General features: G+C 37.9%; 1 protein-coding gene across 2 annotated transcripts in view; it reads left to right on the top strand.

The window, feature by feature from the left end:
• LOC115919899 (serine/threonine-protein kinase tousled-like 2) overlaps positions 1-16,884 on the top strand; it is a 38,277-nt gene that overhangs the window by 11,128 nt on the left and 10,265 nt on the right. For both annotated transcript variants that reach the window (XM_030974514.1, XM_030974520.1), the window contains exons 7-11: positions 11,680-11,772; positions 12,488-12,598; positions 13,074-13,210; positions 13,804-14,029; positions 15,827-16,006. In XM_030974514.1, coding sequence (XP_030830374.1) covers positions 11,680-11,772; positions 12,488-12,598; positions 13,074-13,210; positions 13,804-14,029; positions 15,827-16,006 — 747 coding nt within the window. The remainder of the gene's footprint in view (positions 1-11,679; positions 11,773-12,487; positions 12,599-13,073; positions 13,211-13,803; positions 14,030-15,826; positions 16,007-16,884) is intronic.

Genomic DNA, 16,884 nt, shown 5'->3' on the forward strand with positions numbered 1-16,884 from the left:
ACCGATTGATGGATTCCTGCCAAACTTTGGTCATGTATGTATCTTGCAGAGCCGATGAACTGATTAGATTTTGGGGTTACGAGGTCAAAGGTCAAAGGTCACAGGGCTCATTATGTATGCAAAAACAGCTCGTGATCGCGTTATCTGAAGAACCGATTGATGGATTCCTGCCAAACTTTGGTCATGTATGTATCTTGCAGAGTCAAAGAACTGATTAGATTTTGGGGTCATGAGGTTAAAGGTCAAAGGTCACAGGGCTCATTATGTATGCAAAAACAGCTCGTGATCGCGTTATCTCAAGAATCGAGAGATGGATTGCTGCCAAACTAAGGTCATGTATGTTACTTGCAGAACCGATGAAGTGATTAGATTTTGGGGTCACGAGGTCAAAGGTCAAAGGCCACAGCGCACATTATGTATGCAAAAACAGCTCGTGATTGCGTTATCTCAAGAACCGATTGATCGATTGCTGCTAAACTTAGGTCATGTATGTTACTTGCAGAGCAGATGAACTGATTAGATTTTGGGGTCACGAGGTCAAAGGTCAAAGGCCACAATGCACATTATATATGCAAAAACAGCTCATGATCGCGTTCTCAAGAACCGATTGATGGATTCCTGCCAAAATTAGGTCATGTATGTTACTTGCAGAGCCAATGAACTGAGTAGATTCTTGGTTCGTACGGTCAAAGGTCAAAGGTCATGGGCTCATTATGTATGCAGAAATAGCTTGTGAACACATTCTCATTAGAACTGACAGATGGATTACTATTTAACTCAGGACATCTTGCAGAGCCAATGAACTGAGTAGATTTTAGGGTCATGAGGTCAAAGATCAAAGGGTCATATATGTACAGTATTGCTCGAAATAAAGTAGACAGATTACCGCCGGGTCTCGCGGGAATCAATCCAAGATTGAGTCCCGCGGTACTCCCGCGGTAACTCTTCCCTGTGCGGTACACAAATGGCGGTAATTACCACGAAAATGTACCACGAGATTTTCAAGAAAGTCTCGTAATGAACCATCACGTACGTCACTCCCTTTGTCATGTATCAAACGGAAAGGATTCGCACGTCGCTTTGCCATAATTGTTTAATCACTTAAACGATGAATGACGCCGGGAGAAATGCTTTCATTCCTTATATTTCTGTCGACGGCTAAGGTTGTGATCGCGCCGCGCGAAAACGTGGGCTTATAAAAATTAGCTGACCAGTTGATGCTCGCCGGCGGGCGGCGTCTCCAATCGCCTCGATCAGCTCAGTTACTAATGTTGGAGTTGGAGAAGCATAACCGTCCGTAAGTCATAACATGATCGCACTCCGAAATGCTCTATCTTTCATGGTCTCAAACGGTCTTTGTCATTTCTTGATAGCACTGTCCATGAGTTTGCATTGAAAATCATGTTTCTTTAAAAAAAATATATATATTGATTTGTAAAGATTGCCGATAAGCCAATTCAATTTCTTTCGCATGCCAAAGCACAACGAACTCTCCTAAAATTAGGCTCACTAATCCCCAAAAAGAAAGAACAAAAATTAGTGCTCACCCCCCCTCCCCCCTCCCCCGAAATATCGATCGGCGCGATTTTCACATTTCAACGTGAGGTGGCCCATGTCACATTCCACCAGTCTTCAACCAGCAAGTCCCCAGAGAAACAAATTTATCTCTTATCTTATTGACATAATTAAATCATTTAACAACTCGACTCTTATCTCAATCTCTTCTGTGTGACTTGATGACAGAGAAAGTGTATGTTACGCAATGTACGGTCTCTACGTACCCAGGCAGGGAGAAAGTTTTGGTTCCCACGATATGACATGACTTCTTGGAGCCTTGCCAACATAACAGCGTGCGTGATTATGCGCTCATGAATATTGATGAGTACGGACATGCTGAAAAAACTGCTATGCAGAGCTGAAATCATAGGTTTATTTTATCGATTTCCAAGTGATGTCAAGGGTTAATCATGAGAACGAATGTGTGTAAATATTCAAACATACTAAAAATAAGATAGTTGCGATGTGAGAAACAAGAGAAAGAAGTAGAAGCATAAAAATAACAACGTCAATGTCTCCTCTTCCCCCATCTACTTCCTCTCTCTATTATCCTTTACTCTTAACGAGTCTCCTCTTCTCCCCATCTATTTCCTCTAGTATCTTTTATTCTTAACGAGTCTCCTCTTCTCCCCATCTATTTCCTCTCTCTAGTTATTCTTCCCCGGGTCTCCTCTTCTCCCCATCTATTTCCCCTCTCTATAGTATCATTTATTCCTACCCAGTCTCTTCTCATCCCGATCTATTTCCTTCTCTCTAGTATCCTTTATTCCTACCCAGTCTCTTCTTCTCTCCATGTATTTCCTCTCTCTTTAGTATCCTTTATTCTTACCCAGTCTCTTCTTCTCTCCATCTATTTCCTTCTATTTAGTATCATTTATCCAGTCTCTTCTTCTCTCCATCTTTTTCCTCTCTCTATAGTGTCCTTTATTCATACCCATTCTCCTCTTATAATTGTGATTAAGTTATGATAAAACATTGACAATTGTCGGTTTCGTTTTTTTTTCCTGGGAGGCACTGTATAGGCCGATTGCGTATCTTAAATGTGGTGTCATGTCAATCAACACCAAAGTTCTAAAACACCGCGAAGTGTTACGCACCTTTGTTCCGAGAGCGCCGACTCGGGACATGGCGGGAATGTAATAAATATGTCATTATTTTGCAAGCCGTTGTTGTGACTGGATAACGATACAGAGTAATGCCACGTGGCATGAGAACACCATTGTTCAATTATTAGAGCGTACGGACCATTTAGATTGGAAATTAACAAAATTTAGGAAGCATTGGCGGATTCAGGATTTTCCAATAGAGGGGTGGAGGGGGGGGGGGGCAACGGGGGCCCTTCCTCCCTGGCAAAAAACACTGACGGCCCCCACCCCTGCCCAAACAAGTTTTAAAATAAGATGGTAACCACAAAGTTACTTTTTTTCTCAAGAAGGGGGCAGGGAGGGGCTGTTGAGTAAAACATGATTATAGTTGTAGTGCTCACACTACCCCCCCCCCCCCCTCGAGCAACAAGAAAAAAATGTTTAAATTTCTGCCCCCCCCCCCCCCCCCCCCCCCCCCAATTGGAAAACCCTGGATCCGCCACTGCTTGCTTTACTATTTTCACCAATTCTCATATATCCTCTCTCATTCTACCTTAACGTATCATTTACTCAGTCCTCTGATCTTTCAACAGCCTCCATCTCTCTCTTGCATCCTCTTTCTTCCTCTAATTTTGATCATCTATTTCACCCGCTTTTTCATGCAAAATGTTTACTTCATTCTTTCCCAATCTTTCTTCTACTCTTTTCACCACCTCTCATATCCGAAATAATCCATAATGGCAAACGATGTTAGTAGGATTTACATCATGATAAACATACGACACGTCCAAACACATTGCTTCCTGTCCTATAATTGACGTGAAACTTGCATCAGAAAATGTGCCCAAACCCAAGATTTTATCGAGCACTATATGCAATCAGTATTTAATCCGTTAATGCCATTAAATACCATTAAGGGGACCTTTAGAATTGGTTCATAAAAGGTGTATTGTTTCTCTAATCTCCCAGCCAGCGCCCTCGTCATCGGGCTCTTTCATTTCAATCTTTATTCCAATTCATAAAAATACAACAACATCAAATATAAAACACAATAGCATTATATACAACATTTAGTAAAAATGGTACAAAAAATAAATACATAAGTTTCATAATAATATTGTAAAAATGAATGGAAAAGGAGGCGTACGTAAAAAGCCAAGGGTAGGCTTGTAAGAGTGTACGACCCTACAATTTAAATAATGTATGAATATATATTGCAAAAAAATAACAAGTACCAACAATACTGTATCATCATATACCAAAACACAAAATAAAAAATCAACAAAAACAACAACAACAAAAAAATCAATAATTTCCAATCAAATATTTTTTATATTGCCTTTTAAATGAGTTATTAAATTGAATATTAAAGTTACTTAAATTTAGACTATTCCAAAGGATTGGGCCTGTGTGGCGTAATGAGTATTTTGATTTATTATTTAAATACGTCCAACGGTGAAAATGATTGCAAGATCTTGTATTATAATTATGGATATTTCTATTTTTTACAAACATATTCATTAAATATGGGGAGAGTGTTTGAGAGTGAAAACGTTGCATAAACGAAGCAATTTGGATCTTATTTATATCTTGTAATTTGAGAGTATATAATAATTTAAATAATGTGGAAGTAGAAGCAGTATACTCGGACTTCGTACATACTCGTATGGCTTTCTTTTGTAATATTATTAGTTTATGTAAATGGCTCGAATATGTGTTACCCCATATTGAGTTACAATACGACAAGTGTGACAAAACATAAGCATTATAAAGAAGAAATAATATGTTACTAGGCAATTCATACTTCAATCGACTTAAAATCCCTATGAATCGTGAAATCTTCAAGCGTACTAAATCAATGTGATCCTTCCAAGACAAACTACTATTTAATACTACACCTAAAAACTTAACAGAATCATAGAATTTCAAAGGAACTGCATCTATTTTCAACAATATATCATCGACATTAAATTGCACACCACCCTTTTTAAACAGAATACATTGGGTTTTACTAGTATTTAAAGAGAGCTTATTACATTTAAACCATGCTGATATGTGGGCAAGACTTGTATTCAAAGATTCAACTAAAGCTTCAATATCATTATGAGAGGCAAGGAGTGAGGTGTCATCCGCATACAAAATACAGTCACATTCATGGCAAGAATTCACAATATCATTAATATAAATTAAAAATAGTAATGGTCCAAGAATTGACCCTTGAGGGACACCTGTGTTTATATTACCGAAAGACGAATTATGTGAGTTATAAACTGTAAATTGTTGTCGATGTAATAAATAAGATTGAAACCATTTTAAGGAAAGACCTTTAATGCCATAATACTGCATTTTTTGTAATAAAATATCGTGTGAAAGGGAGTCAAAGGCCTTGGATAGGTCCATGAATACGCCAATAACACTTTTACCTTCATTAAGTTCTTTAACTATTCTATCATGAATTTCAATGACTGCCATGTCTGTTGAGTAATTTTGTCGGAAGCCATACTGACTATCATATAAAAAGTTATGCTGCAATAAATAGTCATATAATCTATTAAAAACTAACTTTTCCAAAATTTTAGAAAAACAAGGTAAAATTGAAATTGGTCGATAATTTGTAAAAAGACTCGGGTCATCCTTTTTAAAAATTGGCACAACCTTAGATATCTTCATCTTAGAAGGAACACAACCAGTGCGTAATGATGAATTACAAATATAAAGTAGTGGTTCAACAATAAAAGGTAGTATATGTTTCACAACTATTGAATCAATTTCATCAAAACCACAACTTTTACCAGATTTAAGATTTGACTTTACAATATCTATTATTTCTTCTTTTGTAACTGGTTTAAAAAATAATATATGTGGCGATGGTTGGCCCATATAAACATTAAATGTATCAATTGCATTTTCATCCTCCGCAATACAATTAGCAATATTTGATCCAATGTTCACAAAATATTCATTAAAGTTTTCCGCAATGTCATCCGGATTACTAATGTAAGAACCATTGTGGCAAAAAGATTTTCCTTCTTCCACAGCACTCTTTTGCTTTCCTAAAATTTCATTAATAAGTGTCCATGTTTTTTTAGAGTTATTTTTTACAGAGTCAAACTTTTTAAAATAATAATCCCTTTTTGCTCTGCGTAAACGAGTTGTGACCATATTACGGAGCTTTTTGTATTTATCATAGTTTGCTTGAATCGATCTTTTCAAGTAATTCTTATACAATTTATTTTTCGTTTTAATAAGTTTTAACATATCAAGAGATACCCACGGTTTTCTATTTCGTTTGCGTTTTTTAATATGTTTAGTTTGTACAGGAAAATGTTCATTATAATAGCCAATAAACTTTTCATAAAATACATCATAGGCCCTTTCAGTATCATTCTCCTGGTATACTTCAGACCAATCAGCATTTGCAAGATCAACACTCAGCCTATTACAATTTTCAATAGTGACTTTTCTAAATGAGAATGACTTTGATTTACTGTTATTTACCCTGTCTAAAAAGTGTGAAATATAGAAAATAGGAAAGTGGTCTGTTATGTCTGTTACAAAAATACCGGGAATAATGGAGCTACAAAAGACGTTCGTATAAATATTATCAATATTTGTTGCTGGCCTTGAATTAACACGGGTTGGTCTATTTATTATAGGATAAAAACCAGATGATGCGACTGTATTGATAAAATCGAATATTTGCGAGTTTGTGTATTTCTTCATCAAATCAATATTCAAGTCGCCCATTAAATATGCACGTTTATTTTTTATTTCATTATAATTCATTAATTTATCAAAGAAAGAAGAAAACTGAATAACGTTTGATTTAGGTTGACGATAAATAATCGCTACAACAATATTTTTAGATGTTTTGCAATCTATTTCTATACATAAACAATCAACACCTTCGCATTGTTCAGAGAACTGGACAAGTTTATAATTCAAGTCCTTTCGAATAAATAGACCAACTCCACCACCACGTCCGGACGGACGGTCAACATGCACAAATGTATAACCTTCTATTACAAAAGGAACATGTGAATTGGAATTAATCCATGTCTCTGATATTCCTATGACTGAGAATTGATATTGAAGATTAGAAAGATAGGCATGTATTTCTTCAAAATTACGAAACATACTTCGGGCATTAAAATGAATTATGCTAAAGTTTTGATTAACTGAATTATCTATAATTTCATTAAATTCAGATGATAAATAATACTTTACAGGAGGATTTGAATGTGTGTCTTCTTCATTTTCATTCAAACTTTCATCTTCAAAATTAAAGCCATTTAGAGAGACATCATATTGATTTACAGGTGAGAATAATCGTTCAAAATCTTCATTATTAACTTCTTGAAAGGGGAGACAATTTACAAAATTTAAATCATCTATATTTGAGTTTAATTCGTTGGCAATACAACTGTATACATTAAAGTCAGATGTATCACAGTATTTAACGGGCATGCAAAACTAACTAAAACTAAAATAAATAAGAAAGAAAAAACCAAACAACAGAACAACAAATACAACAAAATCAAAGTTCAACGTCAAAGTAGAAATGTTCAGGAGTGGAATGTATCAGCATGATACATGTGATCACTCAGTACTGCTATAACTTGTCCAAATCACGTTTGCTGTGGATAGTTCGTTTTACTGTCTTTCCGTTCGTGGCTGGGAGTAGGACGATTATCCGTCCGTCGAAGGACCACGCCTCGTTTACTCTGTGGTGCTTTTTTGCTGCCCACAGGAGGTCCTGGTTTGTGGACGTGAGCGCTTCATCGATGGCCATGCCTGTGCCCTTCAGCTTCCTACGTGCACGCAGGACAGCGCTCCGTACACGATATGAACAAAACTTTGCAATGATGGCGCGAGGTCTTTTGTTCTTGGGGTTGGCGTCTGCAGACCCGGCATCGTTTGCGATTCCGCCCCTCGGAGCGACGCGATGTGAACGATCTATGTCGACTGCTGTTAGGTTGACGCCCAGTCGTTCACTCGCTAGTTGGCAGATGACGTCATCTGTGATTTCCGTGTTGCTCTCTTTCACGCCGTAAAACTTCAGACAATTGCGGCGAGAGTATTGATCAGCCTCATTCATCGCCAGTGTAAGGTTGTGAATTGAGGTTGACTGCTTCTCAATGACGTCTTTCAAACGGTCGATCTCAGCTCCCTTCGTATTCAGTGAAGATTCAAGCTCTAGCGCCTTTCCATCGACGCGCTCTATCTCCTCCATTGTGTGAGTGCTGCTAATCTCTAGCTGGTCCAAGCGTTGATTGAACTTCATTATGTGCTTATCAATAGCCCTCTCTACAGCCTTTTCAACGGCATTGACAAAGGCGTTGCTTTCCATGTACTTCTCTTTGAAATAAGGGGACCTTTAGAATTTGTTCATAAAAGATTTCTTGAAGTCCGGTTTCTTTCAGGCTCAGCTCACATTTTGATGTGTAAGGGGTTCTCTCTCTCTCTCTCTCTCTTCAGATGAACTGAACTGTATTGTTCCCATTCCAATACAATTCACATATACTTACGAACCACGTCATAATTGTCTGGCGGCCGCCAGATAATTCTATCTTTCCTTATCATGATTATGTTATTTTCCTTTTATCTTCTTCACTTTCTACCTTTCCTTATGGTATTCTTTGTTTTTATCCTACCACCTTCTTCTCTTTCTATTTTCTGTATGTTACTCTTTGCTTTTATACTTCTATCATTTCCTCTTTCTATTTTCATTTTGAAATTCTTTGTTTTCCTTTCTATCTTCTGTTCTTTCCTGTTATTATTCTTTGTTTCTATCTTTCTATCTTCTCTTTCTATCTCTCATGTTATTCTTTGTTTTATGTCTCTTTCTAACTGCATCATAACGTGAGGAAATATAGCTAGATTATTTGGCGGCCGCAAGATAATTCTTTCCATATGTTATGTTGCTTTATTTCTATCGTCTTCTCTTTCTAATGGCTGAGTGCAAATGAGGTATTGCCTGGGTTATCAGGCTACACATGAAGAGAAAATATTAACAAAATTATCCATTTACAATGTTTAGGCAAGATTCAAAGCACTAGCTGACATTAGAAGGCGGACGTGGTTTATTTAAAAACGCTCAAGAAAAGCCTGAAATACAGGCGCGGATCCAGGGGAAGGAGCGTGCTTGGCCCCCTCCCCTCCCCGCCAAAATAAAAGAGAAAGAGAGAATGAGAATAAGGGAAATAAAGAAGAGAGGCAGAAGAAAGAAAGGGGGAAGGAGATCCTCTATTGTAACTATTTTTGTTTATACAACTCGTGAAATATATTGACCTGTTCCGTTTTGTTTGTTTTAAAATTAATCAAGTTTATTTGTAAACACTAGCATTGGCGGATCCAGCGGGAAGGGGGGGGGGGTTAATATGATGTACATTTTGTTCCCATAATAACGGGAGACGGTTAATCCCATGAATACAAGATAGAGGGTGGAGGGGAGCCAATAACAAATACCAAATAAATAGCAACAAACGAACAAACAATAAATGAATCAGAAAATATTACGAAATCGGTGAGATGGCCTCGGACCTCCAATTATCACCTTATTAATCAATCAATAATGATACCCCCTTCTATCTTTCACTCTATATCACCGATTGCGCTCTTATCCCTCCTTTTCTAATATTCCTCTCTTCATTCCTTCCTTTCCTTTTTTTATTTGTCCTTTATACTTTTCTATTATCTTTTGTTGTCTTCTACTATTTCTCCCCGTCTATGTCTCTCTCTACAGTTATTTAGGATCTCTTAAGTCTTATGGGGGGGGGGGGGGGCCGTCTCGGCCTCCTGAATTCATTTTAATGTTCGTTTCTTTTTAGGTACCTTTTTCCAGTTTCGGAATTATGGACCCTATTTCATTTTCGGATTATGAACCCTATTGCATTTTTCGGAATTACGAACCTTCGGACAACCACCACCCCCCCCCCCCCAGGAACGATAATCCCCGCGGGCTTTAACATCCGAGGACAAATATCCCCCCCCCCCCGGGAACGAATATCCACGGAGGAAAATTAGCTCCCCTAGGACAAATATGCCCCAAGGACAAATATACGCCCCCCCCCCCCGGTCCATTGAAGGGGAAGTCCACCCTGATGATAATTTGCATTTTTTTCGGGGGGGGGGGGGGTGAAAATCAAAGGGGGTAATTTTCCGAGGGGGAGGGGATAATTGCCTTGGCCGGGGGTGTACGTCCTATAACCCTTTTATTTATATCAAGTCTCCTCTTCCTCCCATGTAGATTTCCTCTCCCACGAATCCTTTATTCTTATCCAGTTTCTGATTCTTCCCATCTATTTCCTTGTATACTTTATTCCTTTACAGTCGCCTCTTCTTTCCATATATTTCCTATCTCTGATATCATTTAATCTTTAATATCTACATGTATTTCCCTTCCTTTTATCCTTTATTCTTTGATTCGTCATCTGAAGACATCACCCTTCATGGATGTTTACAAGTCCCGTCAAACATTGATTGATTAACAAGTAAATGACATGAGGTCACTGTCCTCCACACCTCTACCTAACCCCGTCTTTCTACTTTCCTCTCTGCCCTCCCCCCCCCCCCCCCTCTCTCTCTCTATCTCTCTCTCCCTCCTGCACGTGATTACATTTCCCAGACATGTTTTGACAGTTCTTATCTAAGAAATATGACACGCCCCAGCCAGCTGAAACTGAAAGGGCTTGCATAGTCTGCCAATTCAGACGCCATACCATAAATGACAACTGAAAACGAGCAAATAATTATTTGCTTTTAAAAAATAAAGTTGCAAATTATTATTTAGCCAATGAGAAGAGTTAACTTTTCATCTGAAAATCACCATTTAGAGATAGAACGAGATTGTACGAATCGTTGTTGTAGTGGTTTTAGAAATGGAATTAATGTGTCCGAAACTAGACTTAGCTTTTATACCATTGGTGGTTCCAACAACGTGTGTAAGGGAATTAATCTTTCGGATAACCATGGATGTCCCTGGGATAACTTTCATCTGATTTTCGGATTTATAGTTAAACATGGATATTCTAAAAGTGGGACACGTCATAGAATCAGGTAAGTATGCAATCATTGATCAATCTGTAGCTAAACAAATTGCAGCTGCGTGATTATGCTAAGTTAAGTCGTTTGTATTTTCAAACCAGAATGAGCAAAGCGATGTGGGAATACTTTGTAACTCATGTCCTATGTAGTTATCAAACTTTCGTGCCTCGCGTATCGATGAATGAATTGACCTACATTCATCCCTTTGTTTCATTGTTTGGTTACTAGGTTACACGCTGGGGTAGTTTAAGTTTATCAGACCATTATCAGACCATTGTAATGTTCAATGTATTTGTGGCTGCTTTTACCTCTTGAAATGAAGGCTCCTCGTTATTCAAATATTCAACAATTGTTCTGAAATAATGATGGTATGGTGAAATCCTACCCAAACTCGTTTATTCTCATTATCAATGAACATTTTTTTTCAGCTAATTACAAACGATGCCTAGTTGGCTAACAACCATCATGTGCAGTACGTGCGAACTTATGGAATCAAGTCAGTCAATCGGCAATTTCCATTCATTACAGATCAAAAATTGAAATCCCCATACATCTCTCACTCACATTAACACACACAATTTTTATTTATGTTTTGAGGATAGACTAAACATACAAGAATCTCGTGTTCTACGAGACTGCGGACTCCCAAATGTGGTACATTACCGCGGGACATTATGGTAGGTGGGAGTACCGCGGCAACCAGTTGGGTGGCGGTACTCAATAAATTACCGTGGTAATTTGCTCCCGCGCGGTACACGGCGGTACGGTGTCTACTTTATTTCGAGCAATACTGTATATGAGAAATTGCTTGTAATCACGATATTCTGAAAACCTGTTAATGGATTACAATTGAACTTGAATTCGAAAAATGTGTTCTGTTTTGGTTTGTAAAATTGCTCTATGACGGAGGCATCATTTTCGACTGCACGCAGTCGAATTCCATCTAGTTTTTAATTTGTGTCACACGTTGCATGAATCATTTTTCTTTCAGACTGACATGAGTTTACAAGATTTGGAACTGAAAGAAAGACAGCATCAATCCCACATGAGGGTGAAGGAGGAGACGATAGAAACACTTAATAGTGTAAGTAAACGGCACATCACATGTTAAATCTTCCATTCTTATGTTTAAAGATAAAGACCAGTTATGGTCATGCAATTGCATTGTAAAAGAAACGTTGTGGAATCGACCAGAAAAGGTTGGTCATCTAGCATATAAGTATTGTTGTATAGTGCAAGGTTCTCGAATGATCGAAATGATAAGAAATTTGGCCCAGTTTTGGTAAAGTTACAAGCACTATACACAGAAAGATGTATATGGGACTACACAAATGGCGTCAGGGTTACTTACCTTGATTTCCTTATCTTTCTATGCTCATTTCTCAGCCAGTATACATTTTCTACCAAAATTGTTTGGCAAATGACATTTATTTGTAATCTTGAACATTCAGTGTAAGTTTTGTTTGATTCTGTGAGAATTTTTTTTTTTTTTTTTTTTTTTACCAGAACTCAAGATTATCTTTAAGACCTTCTGCACATTCATATTCGTTCATTCATATTCAAATTTATTGTCCAATGATTGGAAATTTGTTTCATTTGCATGTCAGTACAAGATTACAGATTATGAACATCAATAAGATACAGATGGATACAGAATAGAGCGTTTGACTTGAACATAGGTAACAACAAATGCGATAGTTTAACATGCAGACTAAAATGGAAACTAACAACCATCTCCCTCCTATTGCAGATTTAATTATCAAACTTTCCATTTTGTTTGTTTGTAATCATTTCTCCAGACAACTCAGGATTTACAACGGAGGTTAGACAGTGCTCAGAAACTCCTAGATAAGTTCAAGGAACAGTCAAAGAGAAGTACAGAAAAGGTTAAACAACTGCTTATAGAAAAGGTAAGCAGATTATTTATGAAATAATTTAGAATATTTTGAAAGATAACCGAAAACTGTCCATGGATGTTGTTGAAAGTATTTTTCTCATGAATCTTCTCTATTGAAGATTTTGGTGCTCTATAAATCAGAATAGAGGGTCATGAACCCAGCAGAAGAACCAATACACGCTTTATCAGTCGACGACAGTGGACTTCATTGTACGACTGACGGTACTTGCGTAATGCATGCACCCTCCACCCATTTCCCAAAATCCACCTCATTGGGGAAAAGAATTGTCATAAACTCTGAGTCCTAACAATTCTGAGTCTCTTGCAGTTGGGACACTTAGTTTTACTGCTTGTGAACTTCTCAACACATTAATTGGTAACTCCTTAAAGTCCGGTGTATCGGACCAATGATCATAGAAGCAGACAAGAGGAGGTGTTTAAACTTGTAGTAATCAAACTTTTTCCTTGATCCACTCCACCATCACCAGGCCGCAACTGAAAACAAACAAGCACGAACCAAGAGCATGGAGGATCGTCTAAGACTAGGACAGTTCACTACTCAAAGACAAGGGGCCAAATTTGTTGAAACCTGGAACGATGGCTATGCATTCACTGATCTTGTCAAGTAAGCAGTCGTAGCTCTCGGTTATGCAGTAGTTCTTGTTGTTTTTCTTAATAATTGATTCTTATTGAGCGCTACTACAGACAAACTGATCAGAGCGCTATTACAACAGAAAAGAAACATACAAATCATAACAGTCAAACAAGCATAATTGATAATGTAAGCGATGGTTGCATTCTCATGTTTGGTGGTATGTTTTAAAGCCGAACCACAAAATTGTCAGAGTGTATATGAGGCATCTTGAACCAGTTCCATATTTTCCTCCAGTGTTTTACAAGAAATTTAATAGGGTCCCATGTCAAACTGATTTGTGAATAATCCAAACTGACGGCAACTCAACTTAATGTTGATACAGATGTCAACTCTCTACATAAAAATGGGCTATTGTAACTTCCGTAACTTCGCAATAAATTCAGTAACATTATATAGCAAATACTTTGCAATTTAGATTCCAGGCTCGGGCGAATCAACAAAATTGTTTACCTGGCAAGATCGTTCATTCATAAATTGCACAAAAGTGACTTCATAGTAACTTATGGATCACCCAAACTTATTAAGTTTAATGATCTGACTTTGCATCTGTATTCCCATACCAGGCGCCAGGAGAAAATTGCCAAAGAAAGGGAGGAACTGGACCAGCAAAGGAAGTCCCTCATGAAGAGGAAACCGCCGAATAGTCCTCATCCCAGTTCCAAGTCCAGGCCCAAACAGAACGGTCCTAATGACGAAGGGTTTGCCAAACCTCTCCCAGAGTACATGAATCATGCAGAGTTCTATGAGAGAGATGAGATCACAAAATTAAGACAAGCCGCATTTAAGAAGGTATGTTTGTTAGCCATTCTCTAAAACAAGGTTGATTTGATTTGATTTGATTTGATTTATTTATTTCTGTTTGATTTTCTTTTTCTTTTGCATTTTTACAAATATATATAACAAACCAAACATCGCAAATTTTACACATTGCAAAAGAATATTATGTCGAATAAAGTAACTAATCGAAAAGATCAAACAGGAGGGTTGACAAAGTAAGCAAAGCTTGATATCATGACTACCCTCAATGGGTACATAATAATACGAATATGGTGGAACGAATATTGGTAAAAGGGGAAAGAGAGAGAGAGAGAGAGAGAGAAAAAAAAAAGAAAGGGGAGGGGGTGTACATCAAGATTCACAGATGTATGTGGTACAATGTAGTTAGATTTCAATTTGAAATATGAAGATAAAAAATTGTAAAAAAGAAGATGCACATTTGAATATTGGGTGGCCAACTTAGGATATATTATAGAATGATGAGACTCACGAGGTTTCTGGACAATATGAATAGAAACATTAACTTCTTTTGCAGGGGGTCTTTTGGGGTTATGTTTACCGGTACCTGTTAGTGAGTGTCGAATATTGCAATGCATTGTGATAGAAACAGGCTTGGAGTAATCCTGAATTGTTTATCATAAAGTATACTGGTGGTTTGGATCAGCAAAATGTCAAGAAACCATCAAAACATGCTGGAAATGACATTCACTGAAACCATGTGTTCTATTACTCAACTAGCGGTCATGAAGACTAGGTCAATTAGTTATTTTTCTTTGCTTATTACACAGCCATGATACATTTCAACCCTAATTGTTGAATATTGTATCATTTACTTGTGGTATTTAACAGTTATGTTGGGACCAGTGAGATTTTATTTTATATGATTTCTTGAAGTTGAGATTACCTTTAGTGACTAATTCACATATGACTCGGGAAACGTAGTGTTTTTATTTTTATAATGTGTAAATCAATGGTAAGTGGGCATGAAAAACGTAGCTGCCTGTAGCAAAGATCCTATGCATATTCACTATCTTTTTGCTATAAGATACAGAATGTGAAATAGATGCTGCTTATAAATATCGCCTTGCATGGTGATGTAGATATATACAGTAGGCATACGGTTGCACCATGTGAGAGGGGGAGGATTGAGGAGTCCTGAAAATGACTGTTGGTATTAAATCTTTCTTGAGCTTATAGTTCTAAAGAGAACTATATTGTATGTATGGGTTGAAGTAGGGAGAGGATGGGTGGTAGACTGTAGAAGGGGCTCAACGTTTTGAATAGGTTGACTGTCCGTTGTCAGCAGTGAAATATGTGAAATATTGTTTTCCCAAAAGAAAAATTAAAGGGATCCGGTAACTTTGTTTAAGATCCTTTAAAAAATCCTTGATTTAGCTCATGCTGCAATAATAATTACAAACCTTTATGTCAGTCAGGAACCCCATGACTATTACAATCTGTTCGCCTGTCTGATTACCAAGATATTTATGATTGAAAATCGAAATCAAATTTTGCGTTTGCCAAATGGTTTTCATAACACTACAGTCTATTTGGGAAAACGAGTATGGTAAAACCGGTCACTCAAAGGTTTTTACTTTTTTGAGGCACTTCTTGATAATTTTGAAGCGCATTTTTGTATGGCTTCTATATAACAGATACTGATAACACGTAGGGCCGTGCATCTCAGATTTAACATTGTTAAACGATCCCTTTAATTGTTCCATGAGAACATATCTAGACCGATTCAACTGTCCTTGGAAGACAATTCCTCTCCTACAACTTCTTCCTCTATGGCTTTCATTCATGCAGGAGGAATCAGATCTACAGGGAGAACTGGAGAAGCTAGAACGAGAACGGAATCTTCACATACGAGAGCTGAAACGTATTCACAACGAGGACCAGTCCACCTTTAAAAACCACAAGGTTCTCAACGATCGCTATCTACTATTAAGACTCCTAGGCAAGGGAGGCTTTAGTGAAGTGTACAAGGTGAGCACTGAGAAATACATTGAAAACAATATTATAAGATGGGTAAAAGAATCCCTGCAATCTGATTGGTCAATTACCTTGTAGATTTTTTACTGGATGCACGCGATATCAACACGAGATATACGATATCGATACCACCGATATCACTTTTTTTTAAATTCACAAAAAAACAAAAACATTCAAAGGTACCTTGTGCACACAATTCCTACTGACACACTCAAACCTGTGCATCATTTGTATACTATAAAACACCGCACCGCACGACACCACACCACACCACAGTTTTGGGATATATATATATACAGTGCGTCCCAGAAAAAACGAAACCGAGAAGTATTAATGTTCTATCATAACTTAATCACAACTATAATTAATTAATTAATGATACATATTTGGAAAGCTTAAGAGTCTCCTCTTTCATGTGATGCTACTCAGGTAATGCATATTTCACGCATGAGTGACAAGAAGCAATTTGAAGGAAGGAAACCAAAAAATGAGCGAGGAATGACAAAGTTCTGTTTGTTTAAAGTAGTGCTTGCATTTCCATAATTTTATTAAGCGAATTCGTTTTCACTGGCTTCCTGCCGTATCAATAAACAAAATTAACAAAAGACTTAACTCCGTTTCGTTGATAATCAGCCGTACACGAGAGTCTTCATGCATAGGGGTGGGGTGGGGCCTTAGAAGCCCCCCCCCCCCCCCCCCCCCCCCGGGCTATGCAGTTTCAAAATAGCACGGGCTAAATAGGGTTAACACTTTTTTTTCTATCACGGGGGGGGGGGGGGGGGGGGGGGGGGGGGGGGGGGGGGGGGGGGGGAGGGGGGGGGGGGAGGGGGGGGGGGGGGGGGGGGGGGGGGGGGAGGGGGGGGAGGGGGAGC

Source organism: Strongylocentrotus purpuratus, unplaced genomic scaffold (assembly GCF_000002235.5).
Source record: "Strongylocentrotus purpuratus isolate Spur 01 unplaced genomic scaffold, Spur_5.0 spur5_contig_866, whole genome shotgun sequence".
In the NCBI taxonomy this organism is placed as follows: domain Eukaryota; kingdom Metazoa; phylum Echinodermata; class Echinoidea; order Camarodonta; family Strongylocentrotidae; genus Strongylocentrotus; species Strongylocentrotus purpuratus.